This window comes from Eumetopias jubatus, unplaced genomic scaffold (genome assembly GCF_037043125.1).
Source record: "Eumetopias jubatus isolate StellerSeaLion01/CBP00866 unplaced genomic scaffold, mEumJub1_p1.0 scaffold_4, whole genome shotgun sequence".
NCBI classification, from domain to species: Eukaryota; Metazoa; Chordata; class Mammalia; order Carnivora; family Otariidae; genus Eumetopias; species Eumetopias jubatus.
The window spans coordinates 4713918-4741411 of record NW_028274810.1 but is presented as its reverse complement, the minus strand read 5'-3'; the positions used below and the strand labels follow the sequence as shown (position 1 = coordinate 4741411).

General features: G+C 36.8%; 1 protein-coding gene across 1 annotated transcript; it reads left to right on the top strand.

Annotated features, from left to right (window-relative positions):
* Nucleotides 1–20488: 20488 nt before the first annotated feature.
* On the top strand, nucleotides 20489–21448 carry LOC114197283 (olfactory receptor 5V1-like). The gene has a single exon (XM_028088266.2). The coding sequence runs from the start codon at nucleotides 20489–20491 to the stop codon at nucleotides 21446–21448; it is 960 nt and encodes a 319-aa protein (XP_027944067.2).
* The last annotated feature ends 6046 nt before the right edge of the window (nucleotides 21449–27494 follow it).

The window sequence follows — 27494 nt, the reverse complement described above, 5'->3', positions numbered from 1 at the left end:
AAAAGATATAGATATTTTTCCCTATTTGGTTTACTCTCTCTCTTCATTTCATGGACGTTCTCTGTAGACTGTGAGTAGAAAAGATAATGGCATTGAGAATTAGATAGACCTGGGTTAAATTCCAGGTTTACTTAAGTAGCTGTGCAACCTTAAGTATCAGTTTCCTTACCTGCAAATCCTACTAAATACCTTCTATATAGGATTGTTGTGATCATGTGTACAAATACCCAGCCTAGTACATCCTGGTACACTCATAAACAGGAGCTACTATTATATTTGGGGCTGTTATTACAATCATAGGGCTTCTAGACAGGGTTATGCAGGGATGGAAAGGAAGCTGGGATTGTTTGTTAAGCTGGTTTCTTTTATTTGGTCGTCATGTATGCAATTTAACAAAGGACTGGAAGAACGCACACCAAACTGTTAACAGTGGCACTGAGCAGAGTTACTTTTTATGTACTTTTGACTTATGTGAAATTTTTCAGAGAACATGTACTACTTCTAACAGTAAAAATCCCATATATTTTTCATTAAAAATGTAATCACAATACTCTGTACATTTCATTGCAATTTCTTACATATCTGTAATTGTTTCAAAATAAAAATTTTGAAATCTTTAAATAAAATAAATAATATAAAATAAGGGAATTTATATATTATGTGTATATATAACACAATATTGGAGCCAAGGAGGCTTTCAGTCATGTAAAATGTTTACTGTCATAGAAGATGTCCATAAATGGTAGAAGGGGATGTCCTTAGGATAGGTTAATATTAACGAGTGCATTGATCCAGTCACATAAAGTATGAAATTTTCATGGTCTTATTCATGCCATATTTTCAGATGTATAATGACATTGGTAGAACAATAAAATCTCAGGGCTGAGAGGATCTATTGAAACAACTTGAATGATCTTCACTTAAGACCTGAATCAATCCTCTCTGCAGGAGAAATAGCAATGTAGCCTTCACTTGAATATCTCCAGTGATGAAATCTCATTACTGTCTCTACTATGAAATGCTTGCTTATCTAGTCTAAGTTCAGTTTGTGAAATGAGAAGTTGGAGGTTAAAAAACAAAGAAATAACACATGTAAGATCTTTATACTTACATTTACACATCTCAATTAAGCAGAAAGGTGGAGATTTCAATTCCAAATGCCAAGTGAATTACCACGAAATGCTTGGAATGAATCAGGTAAGCAGAGTTGTGAGCAGCTACCTGAATCATACATTAGTGTGGGAGGGAGGGTTATTCAGTGGTCACAACTGAGACTATGGGATAACATTTTGAAGCCTCAGTTCTCTTATCTGCAAAATGGGGTTAATAATATTTATACTTTAAAGTTGCTTTGAGAATTTATAGGGGTGATCTACAAAGAGTGCCTGACATATAGTATGTGCTCAACAGGAATGAAATAAGAGGGATAGTAATGGAATTTATAATATGTACATAGAAAAACACAGTACCCCACTTTGAGGTGCCCTTGACTGGCTAATTACAAATTTGGTAGAAAGGTTTCCAAAACTGAACTGGTGACAAGAACAAAGGCATCTTTCCATCATCACCATAGGCTGTTTGAGATGGGAGAGCCCTCACAGGTTAATTAGTCTGTGTCTTCGTTTCGGAAATATGACACAAAAGCCTAAATCATGCTCTAATGAAACAAATCTATAGGTCTACTCTTCCTGTTTTTAAAAGGATGTGTGGTTTGGGACAAATGTGAGAGAGAGAAAACTTGGGGTAATTCAGGAGAAAAGAACCAATTCTGGGAATCTAACCTCCACACTTTTGCTTCTCTGCTCTCACTACCTCAAATGCCCATTCCTTTAGGGTCCACTGCAATGCCATGTCTTTATTCTTTTATTCCTTTGAAATTTAGATTTTATTTGAGCATCAGTTTTATACTTTGGGCATAGAAAATCAATAAATTGGATAGATTTCTTTAATATTAAAACATATATAATATTAAAATATAAAGTTTTTTTAAGCTTTTAAGTTTTTATTTTAATTCCAGTTAACATACAGTGTTATATTAGTTTCAGTCTTTACGGAAATTTTTTATCTCCACTCCCACAAATATTCTTTATGGCCCTTCTTCATTTATCAAACATTTATACACTATATACAAGCCCCAGACTAGTTTTTAGCACAGAATTGAAAAACCCAGATCATGACCTCAGGGAGCTCATACTCAAAATGCAATGAGGAGGATTGCCTGGGTGGCTTAGTTGGTTGAGTCTGCCTTCAGCTCATGTCATGATCTTGGGGTCCTGGGATGGAGCTCTGCTTTGGGCTCCCTGCTTAGCAGGGAATCTGCTTCTTCCTCTCCCTCTCCTCCTCCCCTGCTTATGCTTGCCGCTCTCTCTCCCAAAAAAATAAAGAAAATCTTTTTTTAAAAAAATGGAAGGTGTTATACGAAAACAATGGATCATGGATCACCACATCAAAAACTAATGATGTATTGTATGGTGACTAACATAACATAATAAAATTTAAAAATAAATAAATAAATAAATGGAATGAGGGGATTGGATCAAGTAATGAATGCCCTATTCCTGTAGCTGTTCAAGCAGAGGTTATATGACAAAAGATGAGTTTAAAAAAAAGAAAAAACCATTTTAAAAGTAAACAAAATGTTACAAAGCTTTCTGCCTCATACTACAGTTTATCTTCCCATTAGATTATAAATTTGGGGAGGACATGAATTTTATCTTCTTTGGATTTCTTCATAATACCTAGCCTAGGGCTATAATAGACCTTATGGAGGAACTAAATTGGTTTGAATTGAAAACTACCCACTACCCACTACCAGTTGAAAACTACCCACTTCCAAGACTGTTGGAAGATATTGAAAGGAAATGAGAATTTCACAGCTTGAAGAATTTTATAGCTGGAAGGCTCTTGCATACCAAAAAGGGTAGTAATTTGTCTTCCCTTCCCCCATTGCATTAGGAGAAGCACAGGTGAGGTATAAAGGGCTAAAAGAAATGTTAATGCTGGAATCAGTTTTTGAGACAAGATGTAGACTTTTTCTTGTAAATTTGTTAAGACTTTTAACCTACTGGTTAGAGGTTAGGGCAGCTCTGATTGTTAGGTGGGAATAGCCTAGACCCTTGGCACTAAAGCTTAGTCCTTCAATCAATAGCCTGGGCATCACCGAGGATCTTGTTGGAAATGTAGGTGATTTACAGGCACATTAAAGTTGGGGAAGCCCTGGCCTATACAATGACCTCTGATTATTTCATCTGTTCCCAGGCACCTATATTACAGGGAACTGTACAATAGGAATCTGGACCAGGTAAAAATAGCCCATATAACCCATAACAGTGAATTAACTTTGCCACAAGCATGTGAAATCATTTGGATTTTCTTTTAAATTTTCCCATGTACTGATATTGTGTGTGTGTGTGTGTGTGTGTTTTAAGTAGATCAGCAATTTACATGAAAATTAGATTTAAAAATTTTCACCATTGCTTTGTGTTATTGAAATAAAATATGAGTAGATGTTTCCTTTATGTGCTGTAAGGGTTTTTACAATCACACTAGTTACCCTGATTTAGTTTTTCCCCATTTTGTTTCCTTTGAGGAAATACATTCCTTAAGGTTGGTCAACAAAACATTTCATTTATTGCCAAGGCAAAAAAAGAAATTCCTCTTTTAAGACTTCTAGGCTTATTTTCCAGGTTACATTTAGATTTTTAAAATTATATTTAACTTGAGTACCAACTTTCTATTGAAATTTAAATACTTTAAGTTCCTCAAGGACCTAGGATTTGGAATTTTTAATGAATGTTGTGCTTGCCTTTTACTCATGTGCTTTGAACTATTAGAATAAAATATAAGAATGCATGAGCTTTGAAGACTATAAGGCACTTCATAAATATATCATTATCAGGTAACAGAGTATCATTTTTAAAAATAATTATGATTAGGAGAAGGAGTTAAGATGGTGGAGGAGTAGGGGATCCTAAGTTCATTTGATCCCTGGAATTTAGCTAGATAGTTATCAAATCATTCTGAACACCTGTGAAATCAATTGGAGATCTGAGAAAAGAAATGCTACAATTCTACAAATAGAAAAGCACCCACTCTTCGGATGATAGGAAGTGTGGAGACGTGAAACAAGGGTGATATATTGGAAGATACAACAAGGGAAGGGAGCCAGCTTAAGGAGGCTACTGCAAAATGTTGTAAGTAGTGGAGCACAAAATCAGAATTTTTAGAAGTCTGCTATGGTGGGGGACATCCCTGGCTTAAAGGTGCTTGGATGGTGAAGCAGGGCAGAATCCCAGGTGGGACAGTGTGGTTTCAGGATCCATGGGGTCATAAAAAGAATGGGGATATCTGAGTGCGGCAGAGTTCCCAGACATCCAAGCAGGGAAACTGGCTGAAAAAAGTGAGTCTAGGTGCCAGGTTTCTGCTTGGTGTTGCCATAAACTGCAAACCACTACCCGATCTTGGTCATGCAACTGCTCTCCAGGCAGGGGCCCAGCAAAAGGCAAAAGTGCAGTGAGACCCTGTTCCCTCCCCTGGGAAGAAAGGCACCAGTCTGTGCTGCAGGAGTCCATAAAGTTTGGAGACTCCAAACTGGGTCACATGCCTGAGATAAAAATGCTTGGTCACAGGCTGCGTGAACACAGAGTTGGTTGGAAACCAGGGAGACAAGAATGATTGACTGCTTTTCTGTGAGAGCTCACTGAAGAGTAGGGGGTGTAAACTTTCAGCTCTGGAGTTAGAGATCAGAGTGCTGCCATTTTCATCCACCACCCCCCCCATCAGTGCTGAAAGCCTGTGGCAAAACATAGTGCAATCTGGAGCTGCTTAAACACTGAGCCCAGTCCCCTGGCAAGTGAGGTACAATTCCACCAGAGGAAGGACACCTGAAAAACAGCACAACAGGGCTCTCCCCCAGAAGGCCAGGAATAACTGGCTAGTACCAAGTTTACTGATCACAGAGAACTGCAAAACTTCAGCTCTTGGGGAAAACAGTATATAGCATTCGAGGATTTTTTTTATGATTCTTTAGTATTTCAGTTTTATTTTTTCCAGCTACTTTCTTATTTTTTTAATTCTTTTTTAATTTTTATTTTCATATATATGTTATATATTTTTTATTTTTGGTTTCCTTTCATTGTATTTTACTGTGTTTTGTGTGTGTGTGTGTGTGTGTGTGTGTGTGTGTGTTTCTTTCTCTCTTTCTTTCTTTTTTATTATGTTATGTTGGTCACCATACAGTACATCATTAGTTTCTGATGTAGTGTTCCATGATTCATTGTTTGTGTATAACATCCAGTGCTCCATGCAATACGTGCCTTCCTTAACACCCATCACTGGGTTAACCAATCCCCCCAGCCCCCTCCCCTCTAAAACCCTAGTTTGTTTCCCAGAGTCCATAGTCTCTCATGGTTTGTCTCCCCCTCTGATTTCCCCCCTTCATTTTTCCCTTCCTTCTCCTAATGTCCTCCATGCTATTCCTTATGTTCCACAAATAAGTGAAACCATATGATAATTGACTTATTTCACTTAGCACAATCTCCAGTCCCATCCATGTTGATGCAAAAATTGGGTATTCATCCTTTCTGATGGCTGAGTAATATTCCATTGTATATATGGACCACATCTTCTTTATCCATTCATCTGTTGAAGGGCATCTCAGCTCCTTCCAGTTTGGCTGTTGTGGACATTGTTGCTATGAACATTGGGGTGCACGTGCCCATTCTTTTCACTACATCTGTATCTTTGGGGTAAATGCCTAGTAGTGCTGTTGCTGGGTCATTTTTAACATCTTGAGGAATCTCCATACTGTTTTCCTGAGTGGCTGTGCCAACTTGCATTCCCACCAACAGTGTAAGAGGGTTCCCTGTTCTCCACATCCTCACCAATATTTGTTATTTCCTGTCTTGTTAATTTTTGCCATTCTAACTGGTACCTCATTGTGGTTTTGATTTGTATTTCCCTGATGGCTAGTGATGGTGAACATTTTTTCATGTGTCTGTTAGTCATGTGTATGTCTTCTTTGGAGAAGTGTCTGTTCATGTCTTCAGCCCATTTCTTGACTGGATTATTTGTTTTTTGGGTGTTGAGTTTGAGAAGTTCTTTATAGATTTTGGATATCAGCCCTTTGTCTGTAGTGTCATTTGCAAATATTTTCTCCCATTCTGTGAGTGACCTCTTTGTTTTGTTGACTGTTTCCTTTGTTATGCAGAAGCTTTTTATCTTGATGAAGTCCCAAAAGTTCATTTTCTCTTTGTTTCCCTTGCCTTTGGAGACATGTCTTGAAAGAAGTTCCTGTGGCCGATGTCAAAGAGGTTACTGCTTATGTTCTCCTCTAGGATTTTGATGGATTCCTGTCTCACATTGAAGTCTTTCATCCATTTTGAGTTTATCTTTGTGTATGGTGTTAGAGAATGGTTGAGTTTTATTCTTCTGTATATAGCTGTCCAATTTTCCCAGCACCAGTTATTGAAGACTGTCTTTTTTCCATTGGATATTTTTTCCTGCTTTGTCGAAGATTATTTGACCATAGAGTTGAGGGTCCATATGTGGGCTCTCTATACTGTTCCATTGGTCTATGTGTCTTTTTTTGTGCCAGTACCATGCTGTCTTGTTGAGCACAGCTTTGTAATACAGCTTGAAATCAGGCGATGTGGTGCCCCCAGCTTTGTTTTTCTTTTTCAACATTTCCTTGGCGATTCAGGGTCTTTTCTGATTCCATACAAATTTTAGGATTGTTTGTTCCAGCACTCTGAAAAATATCATTGGAATTTTGATTGGGATGGTGCTGAAGGTATAGATTGCTCTGGGTAGCATAAACATTTCACAATGTTTATTCTTTTGATCCATGAGCCTGGAATGTTTTTCTATCTTTTAGTGTCTTCAATTTCTTTCATGAGTGTTCTGTAGTTCCTAGAGTATTGGTCCTTTACCTCTTTGGTTAGGTTTATTCCGAGGTATCTTACAGTTTTTGGTGCTATTGTAAATGGAATCGTTTCTCTAATTTCTCTTTCTACAGTTGCATTGTTAGTGTATAAGAAAGCAACTGATTTCTGTGCATTGATTTTTGTATCCCACCACATTACTGAATTGCTGTATGAGTTCTAATAATTTGGGGATGAAGTCTTTTGGGTTTTCCACATAAAGTATTGTGTCTTTTCTTTCTTTCTTATTTTGGGATCTAGTTTCTTTTAACAAACAGACCAAAATACACCCAGGATCTAGTTTATTGTTTTGTTCTGTTTTACTTCTTTTTGACCTTTTCTTATTTTGTTTTGTTTCCGTTTTCTTCCGGTTTGTTTTGCCTGTTCTTTTCTGATGTTTTGGCTGTTATTTTTGCCTTTTCTCTCTCTTTCTTTTATTCTTTTCTGCACATAATGATGAGATGGAGAAACTCACCCCAGAAGAAAGAACAAGAGGAAGCACTCACTGCCAGGGATTTAATCAATATTGATATAAGTAAGGTGTCAGAACTAGGATTCAAAACAATGACTATAAAGACACTAGCTGGGCTTTAAAAAGCATAGGAGGCACTAGAGAATCCCTTACTGTAGAAATGAAAGAACTAAAATCCAATCAGACCAAAATTAAAATGCTATTACTGAGATGCAGTAAAAAATGGAAGCTCTACCAGCAAGGATAAATGAGGCAGAAGAGAGAGTCAGTGATATAGAAGACAAAATGATGGAAAATAAGGAAGCTGAGAAAAAGAGGGAAAAACAACTACTGGATCCTGAAGGGAGACTTCAAAAATCAGTGATACCATAAAGCAAAATAATATCCAGATAAAGGAGTCCCAGAAGATGAAGAGAGAGACAGAGAGGGCAGAAGGTTTATTTGAACAAATTGTAGCTTATAATTTCTTCTATAATTAAAGTTATAGAACTTCCCTAATCTGGGGAAGGAAACAAGCTTTCAAGTCCAAGAGACATGGAATAGTGAAGTGTGCAAATTTCAGAGATAAAGAGAAAATCCTGAAAACAGCTCAGGACAAGAGGCCCCTAACCTATAAGTGTGTAACATAAGGCTGGCAGCAGACCTGTCCACAGAGAACTGGCAGGCCAGAAAGGGCTGGCATGATATATTCAATGGTCTAAATGGGAAAAATATGCATCCAAGAATACTTTAGCTGTCATTCAGAATGGAAGGAGAAATAGTTTCTGAGGCAAATAAAAACTAAAGAAATTCATGAACACTAAACCATCCCTGCAAGAAATATTAAAGGGGATCCTTTGAGCAAAGAGACAGCCCAAAAGAAACAAAGACCAGAAAGGAACAGAGACAATCTAAGGAAACAGAGACTTTACAGGTAACACAATGGCACTAAATTCATATCTTTCAATAATTACTCTGAATGTAAGTGGACTAAATGCTCCAATCAAAAGACACAGGGTATCAAATCGGATAAAAAAAGCAAGACTCATCCATATGCTGTCTACAAGAGACTCATTTTAGACCCAAAATCACCTCCATATTGAGAGTGAAGGGGTGGAGAAAAATTTATCATGCTAATGGACATCAAAAAATAGCTGGACTAGCCATCCTTATATCAGACAAACTAGTTTTTTAAACCAAAGATTGTAATAAGGAATGAAGAAGGACACTATGTCATAAAAGGGTCTATCCAACAAGGAGATCTAATAATTGTAAATATTTATGCCCCTAACTGGGAAGCAGCCAAATATATAATCCAATTAATAACAAAACTTAAGAAACACATTGATAATAATACAATAATAGTAGGGGAATTTAACACCCCATTCAGCAATGGACAGATCATCTAAGGAGATCAACAAGGAAACAAGGGCTTTGCATGACACACTGGACCAGATGGACTTGACAGATATATTCAAAGGACTTCATCCTAAAGCAACAGAATACACATTCTTCTTGAATGCACATGGATCATTCTCCAGAATAGATCACATACTGGTCACAAATCAGGCCTCAACCAGTACAAAAAGATTGAGATTATACCATACATATTTTCAGACTGCAATGCTTTAAAACTTGAACTCAATCACAAGAGGAAATTTGGAAGGAACACAAATACATGGAGGTTAAAGATCATCCTACTAAAGAATGAATGCATCAACCAGGAAATTAAAGAAGAATTTAAAAAATTCATGGAAACAAATGAAAATGAAAACACAACTGTTCAAACCCTTTGGCATGCAGCAAAGGCAGTCCCAAGAGGGAAATATATAGCAATACAAGCCTTTCTCAAGAAACAAGAAAGGTCTCAAATACACAACTGAAGCTTACACCTAAAGGAGCTGGAGAAAGAACAGCAAATAAAGCCCAAAACCAGCAAGAGAAGAGAAATAATCAAAATCAATGAAAAGAAACCAAAAGAACAGTAGAATAGATCAATGAAACCAGGAACTGGTTCTTTGGAAGAATTAATAAAAATCAGTAAACCCCTAGCCAGACTTATCAAAAAGAAAAGAGAAAGGACCCAAATTAATAAAATAATGAATGAAAGAGGAGAGATGATGACTAGCACCAAGGAAATACAACTAATTTTAAGAACATATTATGAGCAAGTATATGTCAACAAATTAGGCAATCTGGAAGAAATGGATGCATTCCTAGAAACATATAAACTACCAAAACTGAAACAGGAAGAAATAGAAAACCTGAAGAGACCCATAACCATCAAGGAAATTGAAGCAGTAATAAAAAATCTTCCAACAGAGTCCAAGGCCAGATGGCTTCCCAGGGGAATTCTACCAAACATTTAAAGAAGAACTAATACATATTCTTCTGAAGCTGTTTCAAAAAATGAAAATGGAAGGAAAATTTCCAAACTCATTCTATGAGGCCAGCATTACTTTGATCCCTACACCAGACAAAGACCCCACCAAAAAGGAGAATTACAGACAAATATCCTTGAAGAACATGGATGCAAAAATTCTCACTAAGATACCAGCCAATAGGATCCAATAAATAAATAATTATTATTATTTATAAATAATAAAATAAATAATAATTATGATTATATGAATTAAACTTCTGGTGACTCAGTTTCTTGAGCTACAAAATGGGCATATTAGGTTGTCTTATTGGTTGTTGTGAGAACAAAATGAGTTAATACTTATAAAAAACTTAGATATAATACATGTAAATGGTTAGCACATAATAGGGATTTAATAAGTAACTAGATAATATTTTCTAATGTGTGTCTCTACTCATTACCCAGTTTGGAAAATCCTGGTTCAAGTATGTAGAAATGTTACACCTTTTCAAAGTAACTTGTGTTTTGTTTCATTTTTTGATTGGATAGGTTATACTAAACTCAATTTAATCTTAAAAAAAAAAAAAACACCTTTTCGGGCACCTGGGTAGCTCAGTCATTAAGCGACTGCCTTCGGCTCAGGTCATTATCCCAGGGTCCTGGGATTGAGCCCCACATCGGATTTCCTGCTCCACAGGAAGCTTGCTTCTCCCTCTCCCATTCCCCCTGCTTGTGTTCCTCTTTCACTGTGTCTCTCTCTGTCAAATAAATAAATAAAATCTAAAAAAAACCCCACCTTTTAAAAACCTCATTAAGCAAGATTTTTTAATAAGCCAGACAATTTTGTTATAGAACCAGGGTAAGAGAACTTACCCTTAGATGGTTTTTCCTATGAAATCTTTCCCACATGCTTGTGAAAAATGAAGTCATTAGTACACAGCAGAGGGTTTGAGATGGAAGTTGCCTATTCATATGTAATAGCATGTAAACTCTGAGTGGGCAAGTGTCTACTGTATCAACGTGTAGTGCATAAATGGTGCTTATTAATGATGGATTTTGATGATGATGACAATGATGATATTGATGAGGATGATAATGGTGATAATTCAACATAGTTGTTCTATACTGACAGAATGAGCATCAAGGATAAAAAAAATGGATTGGGCACTACTTCACAGCCCATCCTATTCTCCTGACTTGCAAGAAATTAATCTAGCCAGTCAGACCAAGGGAAACGTTTTACTGTGGTTTTATTTCCACTTTGTATATATAGTATATCCCATGACTATGTTCCTCAGGGACTGACTTCAAGTAATTAGAAGTCAAATTTTAGGGACTTTATAAAAAAGCAGTATATTTCACTTATATGTGGAACATAAGGAATAGTGCAGAGGATGATAAAGGTGGGCGGGGGACTGAATGGGAAGAAATCAGAGAGGGAGACAAACCATATGAAACTCTTGACTCTAGGAAATAAACTGAGGGTTGCAGAAAGGGAGGTGGGTGGGTGGGTGGAGTAACTGGGTGATGGGCATTAAGGACGGCACGTGGTGTGATGAGCACTGGGTGTTATACTGAAGTGATGAATCATTCAACATTATATCAAAAACCAATGATGTAGTATACCTTGGCTAATTGAATTTAAATTAAGAATAAATAAATAAACAACACCTAAAAATTGATATGGATAGCTAAAAAAATTAGGCATTTTAAAATTTTAATTGTAATTATTAGTTTAATCCAAGGGGGCTCTTTTAGGAATTAATACCTTTGATGGTACAGTAACTTTTACTTAAAATTTTATAAATTCTTTTAGTTTAATGTCAATTTTTTTCCTACTAAATTCAAGTAAAATAAATTTATTTTTTAGGAAAAAAAGCAGTATCTATAACTTTAGAAACCATATTATTTAAAATCTCTGAACATTGAAAAGTCAGTTTTACAATTTGGATACGCACAGATCATACATCAATTTCTCAGAGTAAACTCTTATGGAACCATTTTCATGAGGAATTTTATGTCTTTCTATAAATACATCTAGACATTAATTTTTTAATGCATCAATGCTTATGTTAATTTTTTTCTTTTCATGTCTTTATTTAAATTCCAGTTAGTTAAGATACAGCGTAATATTAGTTTCAGGTGTAGAATTTAGTGATTCAACACTTATGCACAATACCCAGTGTTCATCACAAGTGCACTCCTTAATGCCCATCACCTCTTTAACATATCCTTCTGCCCACCTCCCCTCCAGTAACCATCTGCTTGCTTTCTATAGTTAAGAGTTTATTTCTTGGTTTTCCTCTCTTCCCCCTCCAATGTTTATTTGTTTTGTTTCTTAAATTCCACAGATGAGTGATATCATAAAGTATTTGTCTTTCTCTGACTGACTTATTTTAGTTAGCATAATACACTCTAGCTCCATCCATGTCATTGCAAATGGCAAAATTTCATTTATTTTTATGGCTGAATAATATTCCATGGTGTGTGTGTGTGCACACACGTGCATGTGTATGTGTATATATATAATCACATCTTTATCCATTCATCAGTCAATGGACATTTGGGCTTTTTCCATAATTTGGCTATAGTTGATAATGCTGCTATAAATATTGGGGTGCAGGTATCCCTTTGAATCAGTATTTTTGTATCCTTTGGGTAAATACCTAGAAGTGCAATTGATGGGTCATAGGGTAGTTCTATTTTTAACTTTTTGAGGAACCTCCACACTGTTTTCCAGAGTGGCTGCACCAGTTTGCATTCCCACAAACAGTGGAAGAGGATTCCCCTTTCTCTGCATCCTCACCAACAGCTGTTGTTTCCTGTTAATTTTAACCATTCTGATTGGTGTGAGGTGATATCTCATTGTAGTTTTGATTTGTATTTCTCTGATGATTAGTGATGTTGATCATCTTTTCATGTAGACATCAATCTCTAAAAAAGGTTGTCATATCTACATTTTTGATATCGAATTCAAAAATATACGTCACTGATTTTTTAATGACTTCAAGTTCATCTATGTAGTTGATAACAAAAACAGAGAGTAAAATACATGTAATAACAGAATAAGAACTTTCTAAGAATACTCATAGATTCCCAATTCAGTTCCAATATTGAATTACTATAAATCAAAGCTAATAAAACTCAGCCAGAGAGAGGCCTGGGTGGCTCAGTCAGTTAAGCCTCCAAGTCTTGGTTTCAGCTCAGGTGATCATCTCAGGATCGTGAGATTGAGCCCTGCATCAAATTCTGTGCTAAGCATGGAGTCTGCTTAAGATTCTCTCTCTCCCTCTCCCTCTGCTCCTCCCCCTGCTCATGCTCCCTCTCAGAAAGAAAGAAAGAAAGAAAGAAAGAAAGAAAGAAAGAAAGAAAGAAAGAAAGAAAGAAAGAAGAAAGAAAGAAAGATAGATAGATAGATGATAGATAGATAGATAGATAGATAGATAGATAGATAGATAGATAGATAGACAGACTTGGGGGAATCAATGCTTACAACTAACCTAAACAGAGTGGTGAGTATTTTTTAATCTTTCTTGGATATTTTGGAATCTTCTACCACATTTCTTGTAAACATCAAGTATCAAAGAGTACTGCTTTACCCTTCTTTTCTCAATCTATTCTCTTTGGTTGAGTTCATGTACATCCATAGCTTCAACAACCACCTTCAAGGCAACGACTTCCAAACCCATATATGCAGCTCTATCCTGTTTCTTGAGGACAAATACTTTTCCAACAACCTGTTGGGCATTTCTACATGGATATCCCACAGGTACCTGTCATTCAACATTACTCAAATCTAATCCACTGTATCCTCTCCCCATACCTGCTATACCTCATTTTTCCTGTTTTATTTAATGATCCCTGCCTGCCCAAACTGATTCAATGTCCTCACCATCCATCAACCACAAAGTGCTTCAGACATGGCTCCTTCCTTATGAACTGTTGCATCAGGCATTTTCTCTAAGCTCTAAAACTCTTTTAGTTATACAATATGTCATTTTGCTCTGGTTTTAGTTCTCAGACTACTTTCCAGAATGAAACAAAGGTGTTTTAATCTAAGATGCATGATGTGTTAGGGACTGTGAGGATGGGTTTCACAATTTGCAATTGTATAAAGATTCTGTGCATGTGTATATATGCATTTTCTGGACCTACCAATTTTTATCAGTTCCTCGAAGCTGATGCTTCTCTAAAATGCAGGCTATTACCCTCCAAGGGTCCCATTTCCAGTGTGTCCTAACATAGAAAGTGGTCTGTGGGCCATTACTGATACTCTACAATCATTCCTGCCCATTATCACACCCAAACCTGGCTTCCAGGGAAGCATCTGAGCTCTCTGCTGCCCCATGGCAGGAAGAGGATATTTTCTGAGGCCTCTGTTGTAGGAGCACTAAGGTATTTTTGTCCCCAAGGACCTTGTCCAGAAAGACAGACCTGACACAGCTTCACACAGCCTACACTGTGCCCCAGACGCAGCCAATGCCCTTCCACCTCCTCTGGAGTAGCTGATGAGGTTAAGCTTGAAGTAAAAATCAGCATGTTACACAGTGCCTGTCTGGCTCAGTCAGTAGAGCATGCAACTCTTGATTCAGGGTTGTGAGTTTGGGCCGCACATCAGGGGCAGAGTTTACTTTTAAAAAAATTACCAGACTACATAGAATTAATCTGTTAGAACTTGGCAGCACCCAACTAGGTTTGCCCCCATCCACTCCTTGCAACATAGCAGGACTCATTAGAGGCAGGAGATAGAGCTATTGGTGAGGAGGCTTCTAGAAGAACTCAGAATCCAACAGCTTTCCTACCACTAGTAGCAGTGCAGCTCTCCAAGTTTGCTACTGTCCCAGAGATCTCTGGGTCCTTTCTTCTGCAGCCACTAGGACAACCCAAATACTCTGACCTTGTTTTCCTTTGGCTGGGCAGACCAAATGTTTGTCTATTTTGCTTGATATTTCTGTCACCAGTGTTGCCTGGGATGCCAGCCTGTTCTCCCATTATCCATGGGACAGTATCTTCAGACATGGTTCCTTCTCCCAATAAAATATACGTATGTGTGTGTGCAAATCATAATCATTCTTCCAAAGAAATTTCAAAGATAGTGACTTGATATGATTTGTAAAAGGTGATGTGTACTGAACTATTATTGTGGTAAAGAAGAAGTAGAGATGCAAAAATGAAAAAAGTCTTAAGTCTTAGTGACCTAAAAAATATTTAGTTCTGGTTCTGATCAATCCTGAGATGAAAATTTCATTTAAAAATGGCTCTTGGGGCATCTGGGTGGCTCAGTTAGTTAAACATCTGCCTTTTGTTCAGGTCATGATCCCAGGGTCCTGGGATCGAGCCCCACATCAGGCTCCCTGCTCAATGGAGAGCCTGCTTCTCCCTCTCCATCTGCTTGCCACTCTGCCTACTTGTGCTCTCTCTCTATCTCTCTGTCAAATAAATAAATAAAATCTTTAAAAAAAATAAAAAAATAAAAATGGCTCTTACTTTTATCTCTTTCCTTATGTTGTTTTAAAAATTGAATTATAATTCACATTTAGTAAAATGCACAAATCTTAAGTGTACAGGTTGATAAATTTATGTATATAACTAAATCAAGTATACAGAACATTTCCAACAACCCGAGATAATTCTTTCATGCTCCCTTCCAGATAATACCACTCCCAGCCCACAGAAGTAACCACTATTCTCATTTGATACCATAGTTCGGCTTTTCCTATTTTTGAACTTCCTTTAAAGGAAACATATGTATTCTTTTGTGTCTAGCTTCTTTCATTCAACACAATGTTTTTTATATTCATCAATGTTATTATGTATATCAATAATTTGTACATTTTTGTAAATAACTATGTAGCATTCCACTGTATGATATACCACAATTTGTTATCCACTTTTCTTTTGATAGGCATACTGTTTGTTTGAGCTATTATGAAAAAATATTTTTTAATATCCTCATACAAGTCTTTTTATGAACTATGCATACATTTTCTTGAGACTATGCCTAAGAGTAGAATCGTTGGGTCACAGAAAAACCACATGTTTAATTTTATTAGAAACTGCCAAATAGTTTTCAAAAGTGGTTATATAGACTTTGAATTTCAGCTTGGAGATTTAATGAGCTGCAAAGCATGTTGCTCCTATCATTATACCAACAACAAAAAGCAGGAGAAAATGCAAATTAATGACTTTTTTTGAACCCATTAGGGAATTGTGGTTGCAAGGCAAACAACTAATACAAAATCTGGAGGGAGAAGCAACCACAAGAACCCATGGGTTTTTTTTTAACCTAAGGTAGAAACCACTAAATACCTTGTAAACTGATAAGAATACTCAGTTTTAAATATTTAATAAATTATTAGAGGCTAAATAGAGGCTAGCATAAGCGTGTGAAGTCCCTGAGGGTCATAGACATAAGGTTTGCATCCTCTTGCTTTCCCTCCATGAACTCAACCAGATGCTCACAAGGAAGCATTCTTACAAAGCTTCCCTAATGATGCTATTTGAGGCCAAGCTGGGATGAAGGGCAAATAATAGGGAAAAGGAGTAGCTAGCAACTGTCAAAACTCCTCCAAGATCCGTTTCTTGTATTTTTACTACAGAACAAAAGCTACAGTCTGCAAGGGCAAAAGCTATAAAAACTGCCACCTTAGGGTACTGTGGAATCCCATTACAGCTCAGGAAGGGGACAGGGGCAAAAAAAGTTCTACTCCTTGGTGGTAGGGAGCACGAATATATGCTAGGTCCAGTTGTACAGCTGGAGGAGGGCATGATCACTCATGGAGGCCATATCACCAAGACCTAGGTTCACAATATCTAAGATTAAGGATTAACCAGCACATCAGAGAATACCTCTTCCTTGTTTCCCACCAGCCTACTAACAACCATCAAGTAAAAATAACAGTGGATTACAGCTAGGAGATCTTGAAGAAATAAATTATCTCTAGAGAATAGGGAAAATGGAAAACACAAAGCTAAGAGAGAGCAGAATGTGGGCACACTAGTTCATACCCTAAAGACAAATTATCATTAGAGTAATCTGAAGCCTGTAGTGCACTCAGGGTGAACATAGGAAAAATGCTCAAACTCAATCCAACTGGTTACTAGATTAACCCTCGCACTAAAGCTTTAGTATAAGGAAAGTTATGTTCATTTCCAAGCAAATAAATTTATACTTCAGTATTTACTGTCCTATATGTGTCCAGCTTTCAACAAAAAGTTATAATGCATACAAAAAATAAGAAAAAATACATTCTGAAAAGACAATATAAACGTCAGAACCAGATCCAAATATGAAAGATATTAAAACTATCAGACAAGGAATTTAAGATAATGATTAATAATTTAGGCATTTTAATAGAAAAACAAAATACAGGATGAGACAGTTAATTTCAGCAAAGAGAAGGAAACTAAGAAATGATCAACTGGAAATGTGAGAAATAAAAAAACATGACAATAAAGATGAAAAATGCCTTTAACAGTTTCATTGTTAGACTTGACACAGCTGAAGAAAAAATTAGTGAACTTGAAGATAGGTGTATAGAAATTACCCAAATCAAAACAAAAGGACAAAAAAAGGTAAAAAAAAGGGAAGAAGAATGAAGCATCCAAGAGCTATAGCATAATATCAAACTGTTTAACATATACATTATTAGAATCCTGGAAGGAAGAGACAGAATAAACAAAGCATATATATATATTTGAAGAAACAATGGCTGAGATTTTTCCAAAATTTATAACAGATTAAGAAGTTCAGAAAACACTAAGCAGGACTAATACAAAGGAAAACCCTAGGCATATTATATTCAAACTGTTATAAATAAAGACAGAAAGAAAATCTTGAAGGCAGCTAGAGGGAAAAAACCCAACCTGACAGAGACCCATGAATAAGAATTACAGCAGACTTCTCATCAGAAAGTATGCAAGCAAGAAGACAGTAGGTGGCATTTTTTTAAGTGCTTTTAAAAACCTGTCAATTCAAAAGATAGCCTTCAAATATTAAAAGAAATAAACATTTTTTTCAGACAAGCAAAAACTGAGTAGGTGCTTTGCCAGCAGACATACTCTAATAGAAATATTAATGAAATCTCTTTAGGGAAAAGGATTATGATACTGGTCAGAAACCTGGATCTTTATTAAAAAAATGATTAAGTATTAGAAATGCATTAAACGAAGGCAAATGTATTGGGTTGAGTATTATCTCCCCAAAATTCATGTCTACTGAGAACATCAGAATTTGACCTTATTTGGAAATAGAGTCTTTGAAGATGTAATTATTTAAATTAATATAAGGTAATACTGGATTAGCATGGGCCCTGAATTCCAAGACTGGTGTCCTTACAAGAAAAGGAAAGGACACACAGAGATACACACAGGGAAAAAGGCCATATGATGAGAGGGAAAGATTGAAGCCATGCAGCTACAAGCCAAGGAACACCAAGGATTTCCAAGAGACACTGTAAACTATGAAAGGGCAAAAAATGATTCTTCTCTAGAGCCTTCAGAGGGAGCATGACCCTGCTGATCCCTTGACTTCAGACTTATAAGCCTTCAGAACTGTGAGTGAATATTTTGGTTTGTTTGTTTCAAGTCACCAGGTTTGTGGTAATTTGTTATGGGACAACCATAGAGAAATAGAAAAATTCACTTTTATTTTTAATTCTCAAAATTGACAGTTTAAACCAAAAATTGCAACAATGTAGTGCATGCTCATAGCATATGTAAAAGTAAAATATGTGACTACAATAGCAAAAAGGAAGCAAGGGAGAAATTAGAAATATAAGGTCTTACAAATACAGTTGTATTTAATATGAAAATAGACTCATATTATTTGCTACGTATTTTGTAATTCCTAGGGCAACAACCAGAAAAGTTTACCAAAAGGTAAAACAATAAGTATATAAATGGGATAAAAAATAATAATAAAAAATGCTCACTTAAGCATACAGAGACAGATAAAGAGGGAACAAGAAACAAAGAGTAAATGGAACAAATAGGTAACATTCTCCCTCTGCCCCTCCCCCCTGCTCGTGCATATGCTCTCTCTCTCTCCCAAATAAATAAATACAATCCTGAAAAAAATTAAATCTCCAAGAAGACGTAACAATCTTTAATGTGTATATTTCTGAAAAATAACTTCAAATGACATAAGGCAAAAACTGATAGGTATGAAAGGAGAAATAGATAAATGCACAATTATAGTTGGAGACTTCAACTCTCCTTTCTCATTAATTGAGAGAACAAGTAAGCAGAATATTAGTAACGAAATAGATGACCTGAACAACAATCAACTTAATTTAATTAACATTTATAAAATAAGTTAATTCCTTAGTTTCCTCATTGTATTCTGATATTAATAGTGCCCATCTTATGGTTGTTGGAAAAAGTAATAAGAGATAATACAAATCATGTGCCAGGCACATAATATGTGCTCAATGCCCTTTATCAGTTTAGAAAGTCTATATCTATCCTTACTTTAGTGACAGTTTCTATCATGAATGGAAACTGAATTTTGTCAAATGATTTTTCTGCCTTTTTTGAGATTATAATGTACTTTCTTATTTAGTCTGTGAATGTGGTAAATTATATTGATTGGCCTTTTGAATACTGAACTAGCCTTGCATTAGAATGGATAATTTAATAGAAAATTGGTACTTGTATTAATTATATTTTCAGAAAATATGTGAAATTTGACTGAGGATAAATTTTGGATTACTAAAGTTTACCTTAACGAGGAAAATTACCTAAGTATATATGATTGGTTAAAATTTCTTATGTCTTATAAATCCTAAAATACAAATGTTCTTATTGAGAAAAATGAGATCAATTTATATAAAACAAACCAATAAAATTTTATTCTGAAGAAATCAGAGATGTTCACAGATATTTCTGCATGAAAATTTTCATTCTAGTGTTTATAATAGCAAAAGGAATGGAAGCAATCTAATGTTCAATCCAAAGGGAAATATTAAATTTATTTTATATGATAGAAGAAAATGCATTTGTGGGAATTTGTAGTCCCAATATTTTAAGCCTAGAAGTAGAGATCAAGATTCATATATAGAAAAAGAGACTAGAATGGAATACCCTGAATGGTAGCATTGATTCTGTGAGTGGTTCTATTCTTTATTTCTTTCTACATTTTCTTAAATTTTCACAATTAAATTGTATTACTTAAAAAAATATTTACCAAAAAAAAAAAAAAGAATTTAGGGCACCTGGGTGGCTCAGTCGTTAAGCATGTGCCTACGGCTCAGGTCATGATCCCGGGGATCGAGCCCCACATCGGGCTCCCTGCTCCACAGGAAGCCTGCTTCTCCCTCTCCCACTCCCCTTGCTTGTGTTCTCCCTCTCGCTGTGTCTCTCTCTGTCAAATAAATAAATAAAATCTTAAAAAAAAAAGAATTTAATGCAGTGAAACATGCAATGTTAGGAGGAAGATTTTGCCGAGCCAGAAAGAGATGAGCTTACTTTAACACAAGGACTATCACTTTATTGTAGGTTTTGACCAAATCTCCATTTATTTTCATGCACCAGAAGCCACACAAGAATCTGTGGGAGGTCTCTGGAGCTGAGCTGGCTGGATTTGTTGAGTCAAAAGTTGTGATCTCTCTGAAGAGTTTCCTATACACCTCCCTCCATGGTCCAGACCATTCTATATCCAACATATTTGATATGACCTTGCAAGTTAACATGCCAATTTAGGGTGCTCTTTGTACATTCTCATTATGGCTTTTATTTTTCTCATTTTTTGTAGCTATGACACCATTTGAAATGAACAATCAAACAGATGTGACTGAATTCATCTTCTTGGGATTTTCCAACCACCCCAAACTACAGGGTTTGTTTTTCCTGGTTTTCTTGATCATTTACCTGACAACACTCCTGGGGAACATGCTCATACTAACAGCCACTAGAATCAGTCTTGCTCTCCACACTCCAATGTATTATTTCCTCAGCAACCTGAGTTTCTTGGACATCTGCTATACATCCACCACCATCCCAGTCATGCTGGTGAACTTCTTCCGGGAGAAGAAGACCATCTCATATGAAGGCTGCCTTTCCCAGATTTTCTTCCTCGTGACATGTGCTGGCACTGAATGTGTCTTATTGGCTGCTATGGCTTATGACCGCTTGGTAGCCATTTGCCACCCTCTTCGATATCCAGTCCTCATGAGTGTGAAGGTCTGTGTTTTTTTGGTGACTGGGTCTTGGCTGTGTGGACTGGTGAATTCTGTGACACACACGGTGCTGGCAGCCACACTCACTCTCTGTGGGCCCAACCAAATCAGCCACTTTCTCTGTGACATTCCACTGCTCCTGAAGCTCTCCTGCTCAGACACCTCTCTCAATGAATCTGTGCTCCATGTGGCCAGTGCCACCATTGGCCTGAGCCCTTGCCTGTTTACTGGAGTGTCCTACATACTCATCATCTCTGCCATTCTCAGGATTCCCTCTGCTCAAGGTAGGAGCAAGGCCTTCTCTACCTGTGCATCCCACCTTACCGTGGTTGTGGTCTTTTATGGAATGGCCAACTTCAACTATGACAGACCCAGAGAAGGTTACTCCCTAGACATGGACATCCTGGTCTCTGTGCTCTTCTGTGTTATGACCCCCATGCTGAACCCCATCATATACAGCCTGAGAAACAAGGAGGTCAAGGGTGCCCTGAGGAAACTGGCTGGAGGGTGTATGATCATTGGCAATATTAGTGTCTAGATCAGTGGTCTTCAAACAGGTATGAAAAATTTATAAGATTTTTTTTAAATTTCTGCCTATTTCTTTTTCTTTCTTTCTTCTTCTTCTTCTTTTTTTTAATTATGTTCAGTTTACCAACATGTAGTACTTGGTGTTATATGCATCTAAGATATTTGTAACATCATAGTTTTAGAGTCTATATCCAGAGCCTCAATTCCTACATACCAGTTCCTAAATTTCATCTTTTTCTCCTCTCTTTCCACAAGTACTCTTTTTCCATTTTGCAAAGTCATGTTGTGTCAGGTGTTTTGTGTTAGTTCTCAACACTATTTCAATCCTTCTAAGTTCTCTCCACATTATAGGGGCTGAAATCCTGTAAGGTTATTTCCCAGGTTCCCTTGACAGCAGGGTTCTATTTTATTTTATTTTATTTATCATATTTTATTTTATTATTTTGGCGGATAGATAAATTTATTTTTTATTTATTTATTTTTTATTATGTTATATTAGTCACCATACATTACATCATTAGTTTTTGATGTAGTGTTCCATGATTCGTTGTTTGTATATAACACCCAGTGCTCCATGCAATACGTGCCCTCCTTAATACCCATCACTGGGCTCACCCATCCCCCCACCCCCTCCCCTCTAAAACCCTCAGTTTGTCTCTTGGAGTCCATAGTCTTTCATGGTTCATCTCCCTCTCTAATTCCCACCCCCTTCATTTTTCCCTTCCTTCTCCTAATGTCCTCCATGCTATTCCTTATGTTCCATAAATAAGTGAAACCATATGATAATTGACTTTCTCTGCTTGACTTATTTCACTTAGCATAATCTCCTCCAGTCCCATCCACGTTGATGCAAAAGTTGGGTATTCATCCTTTCTGATGGCTGATTAATACTCCATTGCATTCAGGGTTCCATTTTAAATTCTGCCAATATAAGAGTCATACACAAGAGATTAGGAAAAGAATATAGAAGAAATTATCTTCTTCTGGATCTGGTAGTAGTGGCAGACTGGCACCGCAGTGGCAGAAACAGACTTCTGGGTGACATTGCTGGTGTTTACAGATTCCTTTAACAGCTGTTCTTGAAACATAAAGTCACACAAGTAAGAAATGAGTGTCTCTGTATAGGGAGGGTAGAGACTTCCATAAAGAGGGTTGAAATAGCTGGATTAGTTTTTTATTTCCTCTGTGAACACTAGTTAGCTATAGCATTTTATATCAGGAGTCACTCAAGGAAACTGACCCTCAGAGGTGGAAGTCTAGGGGCACCTGGGTGGCTCAGTTTGTTAAGCGTCTGACTCATAATTTCGGCTCAGGTCATGATCTCAGGGTTGTGGGACTGAGCCCTGGTTGGGCTCCATGCTAGGCATGGAGCCTGCTTATGATTCTCTCTGCCCCACCTTCCTCTCTTAAAAAAAAAAAAAGGTGGAAGTCTGGATTGTATATCTGATCTGATGGAGTTTAAATATTTTGATGACATCATAGCCAAGGGAAAATGGGAAACCCAATCATTCATAGTGTGCAATGACAAAATGGCTGCTTAAAATTATTAACATTGTTTGAAATAAAATGTCTATTGGAAACCAGACATTGAAATACCAAATTACTGTGACAATACTAAAATTGACATTTATGGTGGGAATAAAGACTACAAAATCATTTACTGCCTGCATTATTGATTCCAATGGGAGGTTTATAGGAAGAAAATGACAGGCTCAGGCATTTAAATTCCTCACTCAAGGCAAGGTCAAACAACCAGGAAATCTTTTATCTCTCAAAACTGATGAAGCTTAATTCAGAACAAAAATCTTAATTTGTGGGTTGCATAATTACAAAGTAATTTATAAATCCACAATTCCTCCAGGTTTCTTATGTAGCAGTTAGGACACTGACTTGGAAATGAGTGGGACTCTGATCATTAGGATGGGAAAAATACAGTGGATTTGGGCAAATCTTAGAACCTGAACCCCTAAGTCTTTTAAATTTCCCTGCCATCAGAAGTAACCCCTCTTCCCCTATCTGAGGAGACTAACTTTCCCTTAGCTGAAACGCTACAATGACCTCACCTGAGGCTATTGTCTTACAAGTAACACCAATTCTCTTTAAGATACTCACCTATCATCCTTCATTACCTCTAGACTCTTAACTGAGGTCCAATTCCAGAATACCCCCAGGCTAATGGCTCAAGGTATAACCCAGGAGATTATAATGCTCACACTAAAGTAAAATGTCAATATTTTATCATTTTTTATTGGTAAAAGCCTTGAGAATATATATGACAATGGATTCTTGGGGTGGTAGACCAAAAAGGACAGAACATATTGCTGGATCATTTTGAATATATTCACATGGGTGCATTTCCTAGAAATTTTGGATTCAGTGTATTATCTTGAGCAACTGGGAAGGGCTCTAACAGGTTCTTTGGTTGGTTAACTGAAACCTACACTCAATGATGGACTACACTCAGTAAAATTCAGATGCCAGGATATTCCTGACAAAATGTAAAAGGTGAGATCCAAAGCTTCAGGGAAATAAAAATGTTGAATGGATTTATTTTATATGATTCTCTTACCTTAGACCCACTAAGTACTCAAGGAGGGACTAGAGTAAGTTCCCTTTACCAAAATCTCCTGCAAAATGCACTGATAAAGGGAGTACCAGCATCTTCATAAAGCTTGTAGTGGCTGTCCTCTGCAGCCTGGGAATGACATTAGGAGAGGACATCATCGAAATGGGCTCCCTTATTTCAGTGGGGATAGTGGGATTCTGAAGTGGTAGAGGTCATGTGGTTTCACAGAAATCAGAATATTTTAATCTGTAGAGATCTTTGGCAATGGCTGAATGATCACATTACCTCTAGATCTGAAATCAATGGACATCTTACTGTTCAATATAAGAAAAACCCAAAGTCCAGTAACTAAAATCATTAATTGAATCATTACAATGGAAAGCTACTCTCACCCACTTCTCAGACATTCTGAACCAACAGATTTAATGAGGTTTGAAGGATCTGTGGCATATGGACTGCCATATAAAGCCCTTGAGGCCCCAGTTGGAGAATACCCTAGAATTTAGAGCAAAGCCATGCTCTCTTCTGAAGATAATAACTCTTATCCTTTTGAGAAATAGCTTCTGGCTACTACTGGGTTGCCAAAGAGACTGATCATTAGAATGGGAAAAAAGTAACAATGTGATTTTAGCTATTTATATGAACTATGTGTTTTCTGATCTACCAAGCTACAAACGTGGGTAAGTGATATAGCACCTTATCATCAAGTGGAAGTGATATATACAATATCAGGCTCCAAATACTCCTGGAGGCCCAAATTAGTGACATCAGCAAGTGGTTCAGACTTTCAAACACCTTACTTTATTGTACTGGCACCTTCCTCAACACAAATGAATGACCTTACAGGAAGTTCTCCAAGGCCAGTTTACTGAAGAAGAAAAAATTAAAAACTGTTTTACAGATAGGTCCACAAGAAACTCTGGCATTAGCCAGGGTAAACTGATACCACATTATAGCCCCCCTCAGGAGTGGCCTTGAAGGACACTGAGGAAAATTAATCCTAGTGGGTAGAATTTTGAGCCGCATACCTGGTTGTCTCTTCTGTCTAGAAAGAGAGATGACCAGAAATATGAAGTGATACCAGTTCACAGTGGCCACTGATTTGAATTGGTGGTTAAGGAACTTAGTTGGAATATTGCTAACAAGGGCATGTAGGAGGGGTGCCTGGCTGGCTCAGTAAGTAGAACATGTGATTCTTGATCTCGTGGTTGTGAGTTTAAGCCTCATGTTGGCACAGAGCCTATTAAAAAAAAAGAGGATCTGAGAAAGAAGTGTATGAGTAAACCCCTCAGAATGGGGTAAACTGTGAATCATATACATTTTATGGGAATGCTCATTAAAGGATACTTATTATAGAGACCCTTTCTCTTGTTAATCACATAGAGAAGACAACATGCTCAGTAGAGGTCAGCTTTTTCCCAACCCACCCAAGTGTTTGTTCAGTAGACTCATGTACAAAGTAGTCATATTGGCAAGGACAGATATCATGCCATGAGCTCAACTACATGGGCTTTCCCTTCATCAAGGCTTATCTGACTACCACTATGTTGATTGCTCAATTTGCCAATAGTAGAAACCAACTCAGAGCCCCTATATAGCACTATTCCCAATAGTGAAAGATTGACTATATTAAACCACTTTCAACATGGAGAGCAGAGATTTTTTTTCCCTCATGTTTCAAGTTTTTATTTAAATTCTAGTTAACATATAGTATAATATTGATTTCAAGAGTAGAAATTACTGATTCATCACTTACATATAACACCCAGTGCTCATCACAACAAGTGCCCTCCTTAATACTCATCACCCATTTAGGCCATCCCTGCCCACCTCCCCTCCAGCAACCCTGTTTGTTCTCTATAGTTAAGAGTCTCTCTTATGGTTTGGCTCCCTCTCTTTTTTTCTTTCCCCTATGTTCATCTGTTTTGTTTCTTAAATCTCACATATGAGTGATATCATATGGTATTTGTCTTTCTCTGACTGACATTTTGCTTAGCATAGTACACTCCAGCTCCGTCCACATCACTGCAAATGGCAAGATTTCATTCTTTTTGATGGCTGAGTATTATTCCATTGTTTATATCTATACCACATCTTCTTTATCCATTTTTCAGTCAATGGACATTTGGGCTCTTTCCATAATTTGGCTATTGTTGATAATGCAGCTGTAAACATCAGGATGAATGTACCCCTTCAAATCTGTATTTTTATATCCTTTGGGTAAATACCTAGGAGTGCAATTGCTGAGTCATAGCAGAGTTCTATTTTTAACTTTTTGGGGAACATCCACTCTGTTTTTCAGAGTGGCTGCGCCAGCTTGCATTCCCATCAACAGTGTAAGAGGATTCCCCTTTCTCCGCATCCTCGCCAACATCTGTGGTTTCTTGTGTTGTTAATTTTAGCCAATCTGAGAGGGGTAAGGTGGTATCTCATTGTGGTTTTGATTTGTATTTCCCTGATGTCAAGTAATATTGAGCACTTTTTCATGTGTCCGTTTGCCATTTGTATGTCTTTTTTGGAGAAATGTCTGTTCATGTATTCTGCCCATTTCTTGACTGGATTATTTATTTTTGATGTGTTGAGTTTGATAAGTTCTTTATAGATTTGGGATACTAACTCTTTATCAGATATGTCATTTGCAAATGTCTGCTCCTATTTCTGTAGGTTTTCTTTTAGTTTTGTTGATTTTTCCTTTGTTGTGCAGAAGCTTTTTTCTTGATGAAGTCTCCAAAGTTCATTTTTACTTTTTCCCCCCTTTCCTCCAGAGACGTGTCTAGTAAGAAGTTACTATGGTCGAGGTCAAAGAGATTGCTGCCTGTGTTTTCCTCTAGGATTTTGATTGTTACATTTAGGTCTTTCATCCATTTAGAATTTATTTTGTGTATGGTGTAAGAAAGTTGTCCAGTTTTATTTTGCTGCATGTTGCTGTCCAGTTTTCCCAATACCATTTGTCATAGTACTGGAAGCTCAAGCCTTAGCAATCAGACAACAGAAAGAAATAAAAGGCATCCAAATCAGCAAGGAGGAAGTCAAATTTTCACTATTTGCAGATGGCATGATACTCTATGGAGAAAACCTGAAAGGCTCCACCAAAAATTTGCTAGAACTGATACATGAATCCAGTAAGGTCACAGGATATAAAATCAACATACAGAAATCTGTTGCATTTCCATACATTGATAATGAGGCAACAGAAAGAGAAATCAAAGAATCAATCCCATTTACAATTGCACCAAAAACCATAAGATACCTAGGAATAAATCTAACCAAAGAGGTAAAAGATCTGTACTCTGAAAACTATAGAACACTTATGATAAAAACTGAAGAGGACACAAAGAAATGGAAAAATATTTCCATGCTCATGGATTGGAAGAACAAATGTTGTTACAATGTCTATACTACCCAAAGCATCTACACATTTAATGGAATCCTTATCAAATACCCACTAGCATTTTTCACAGAGGTAGAACAAACAATCCTAAAATTTTTA

Bases quoted from the DNA above. Each gene is read 5' to 3' on its own strand.
- LOC114197283 (XM_028088266.2), top strand. From the start codon at position 20,489: ATGACACCATTTGAAATGAACAATCAAACAGATGTGACTGAATTCATC.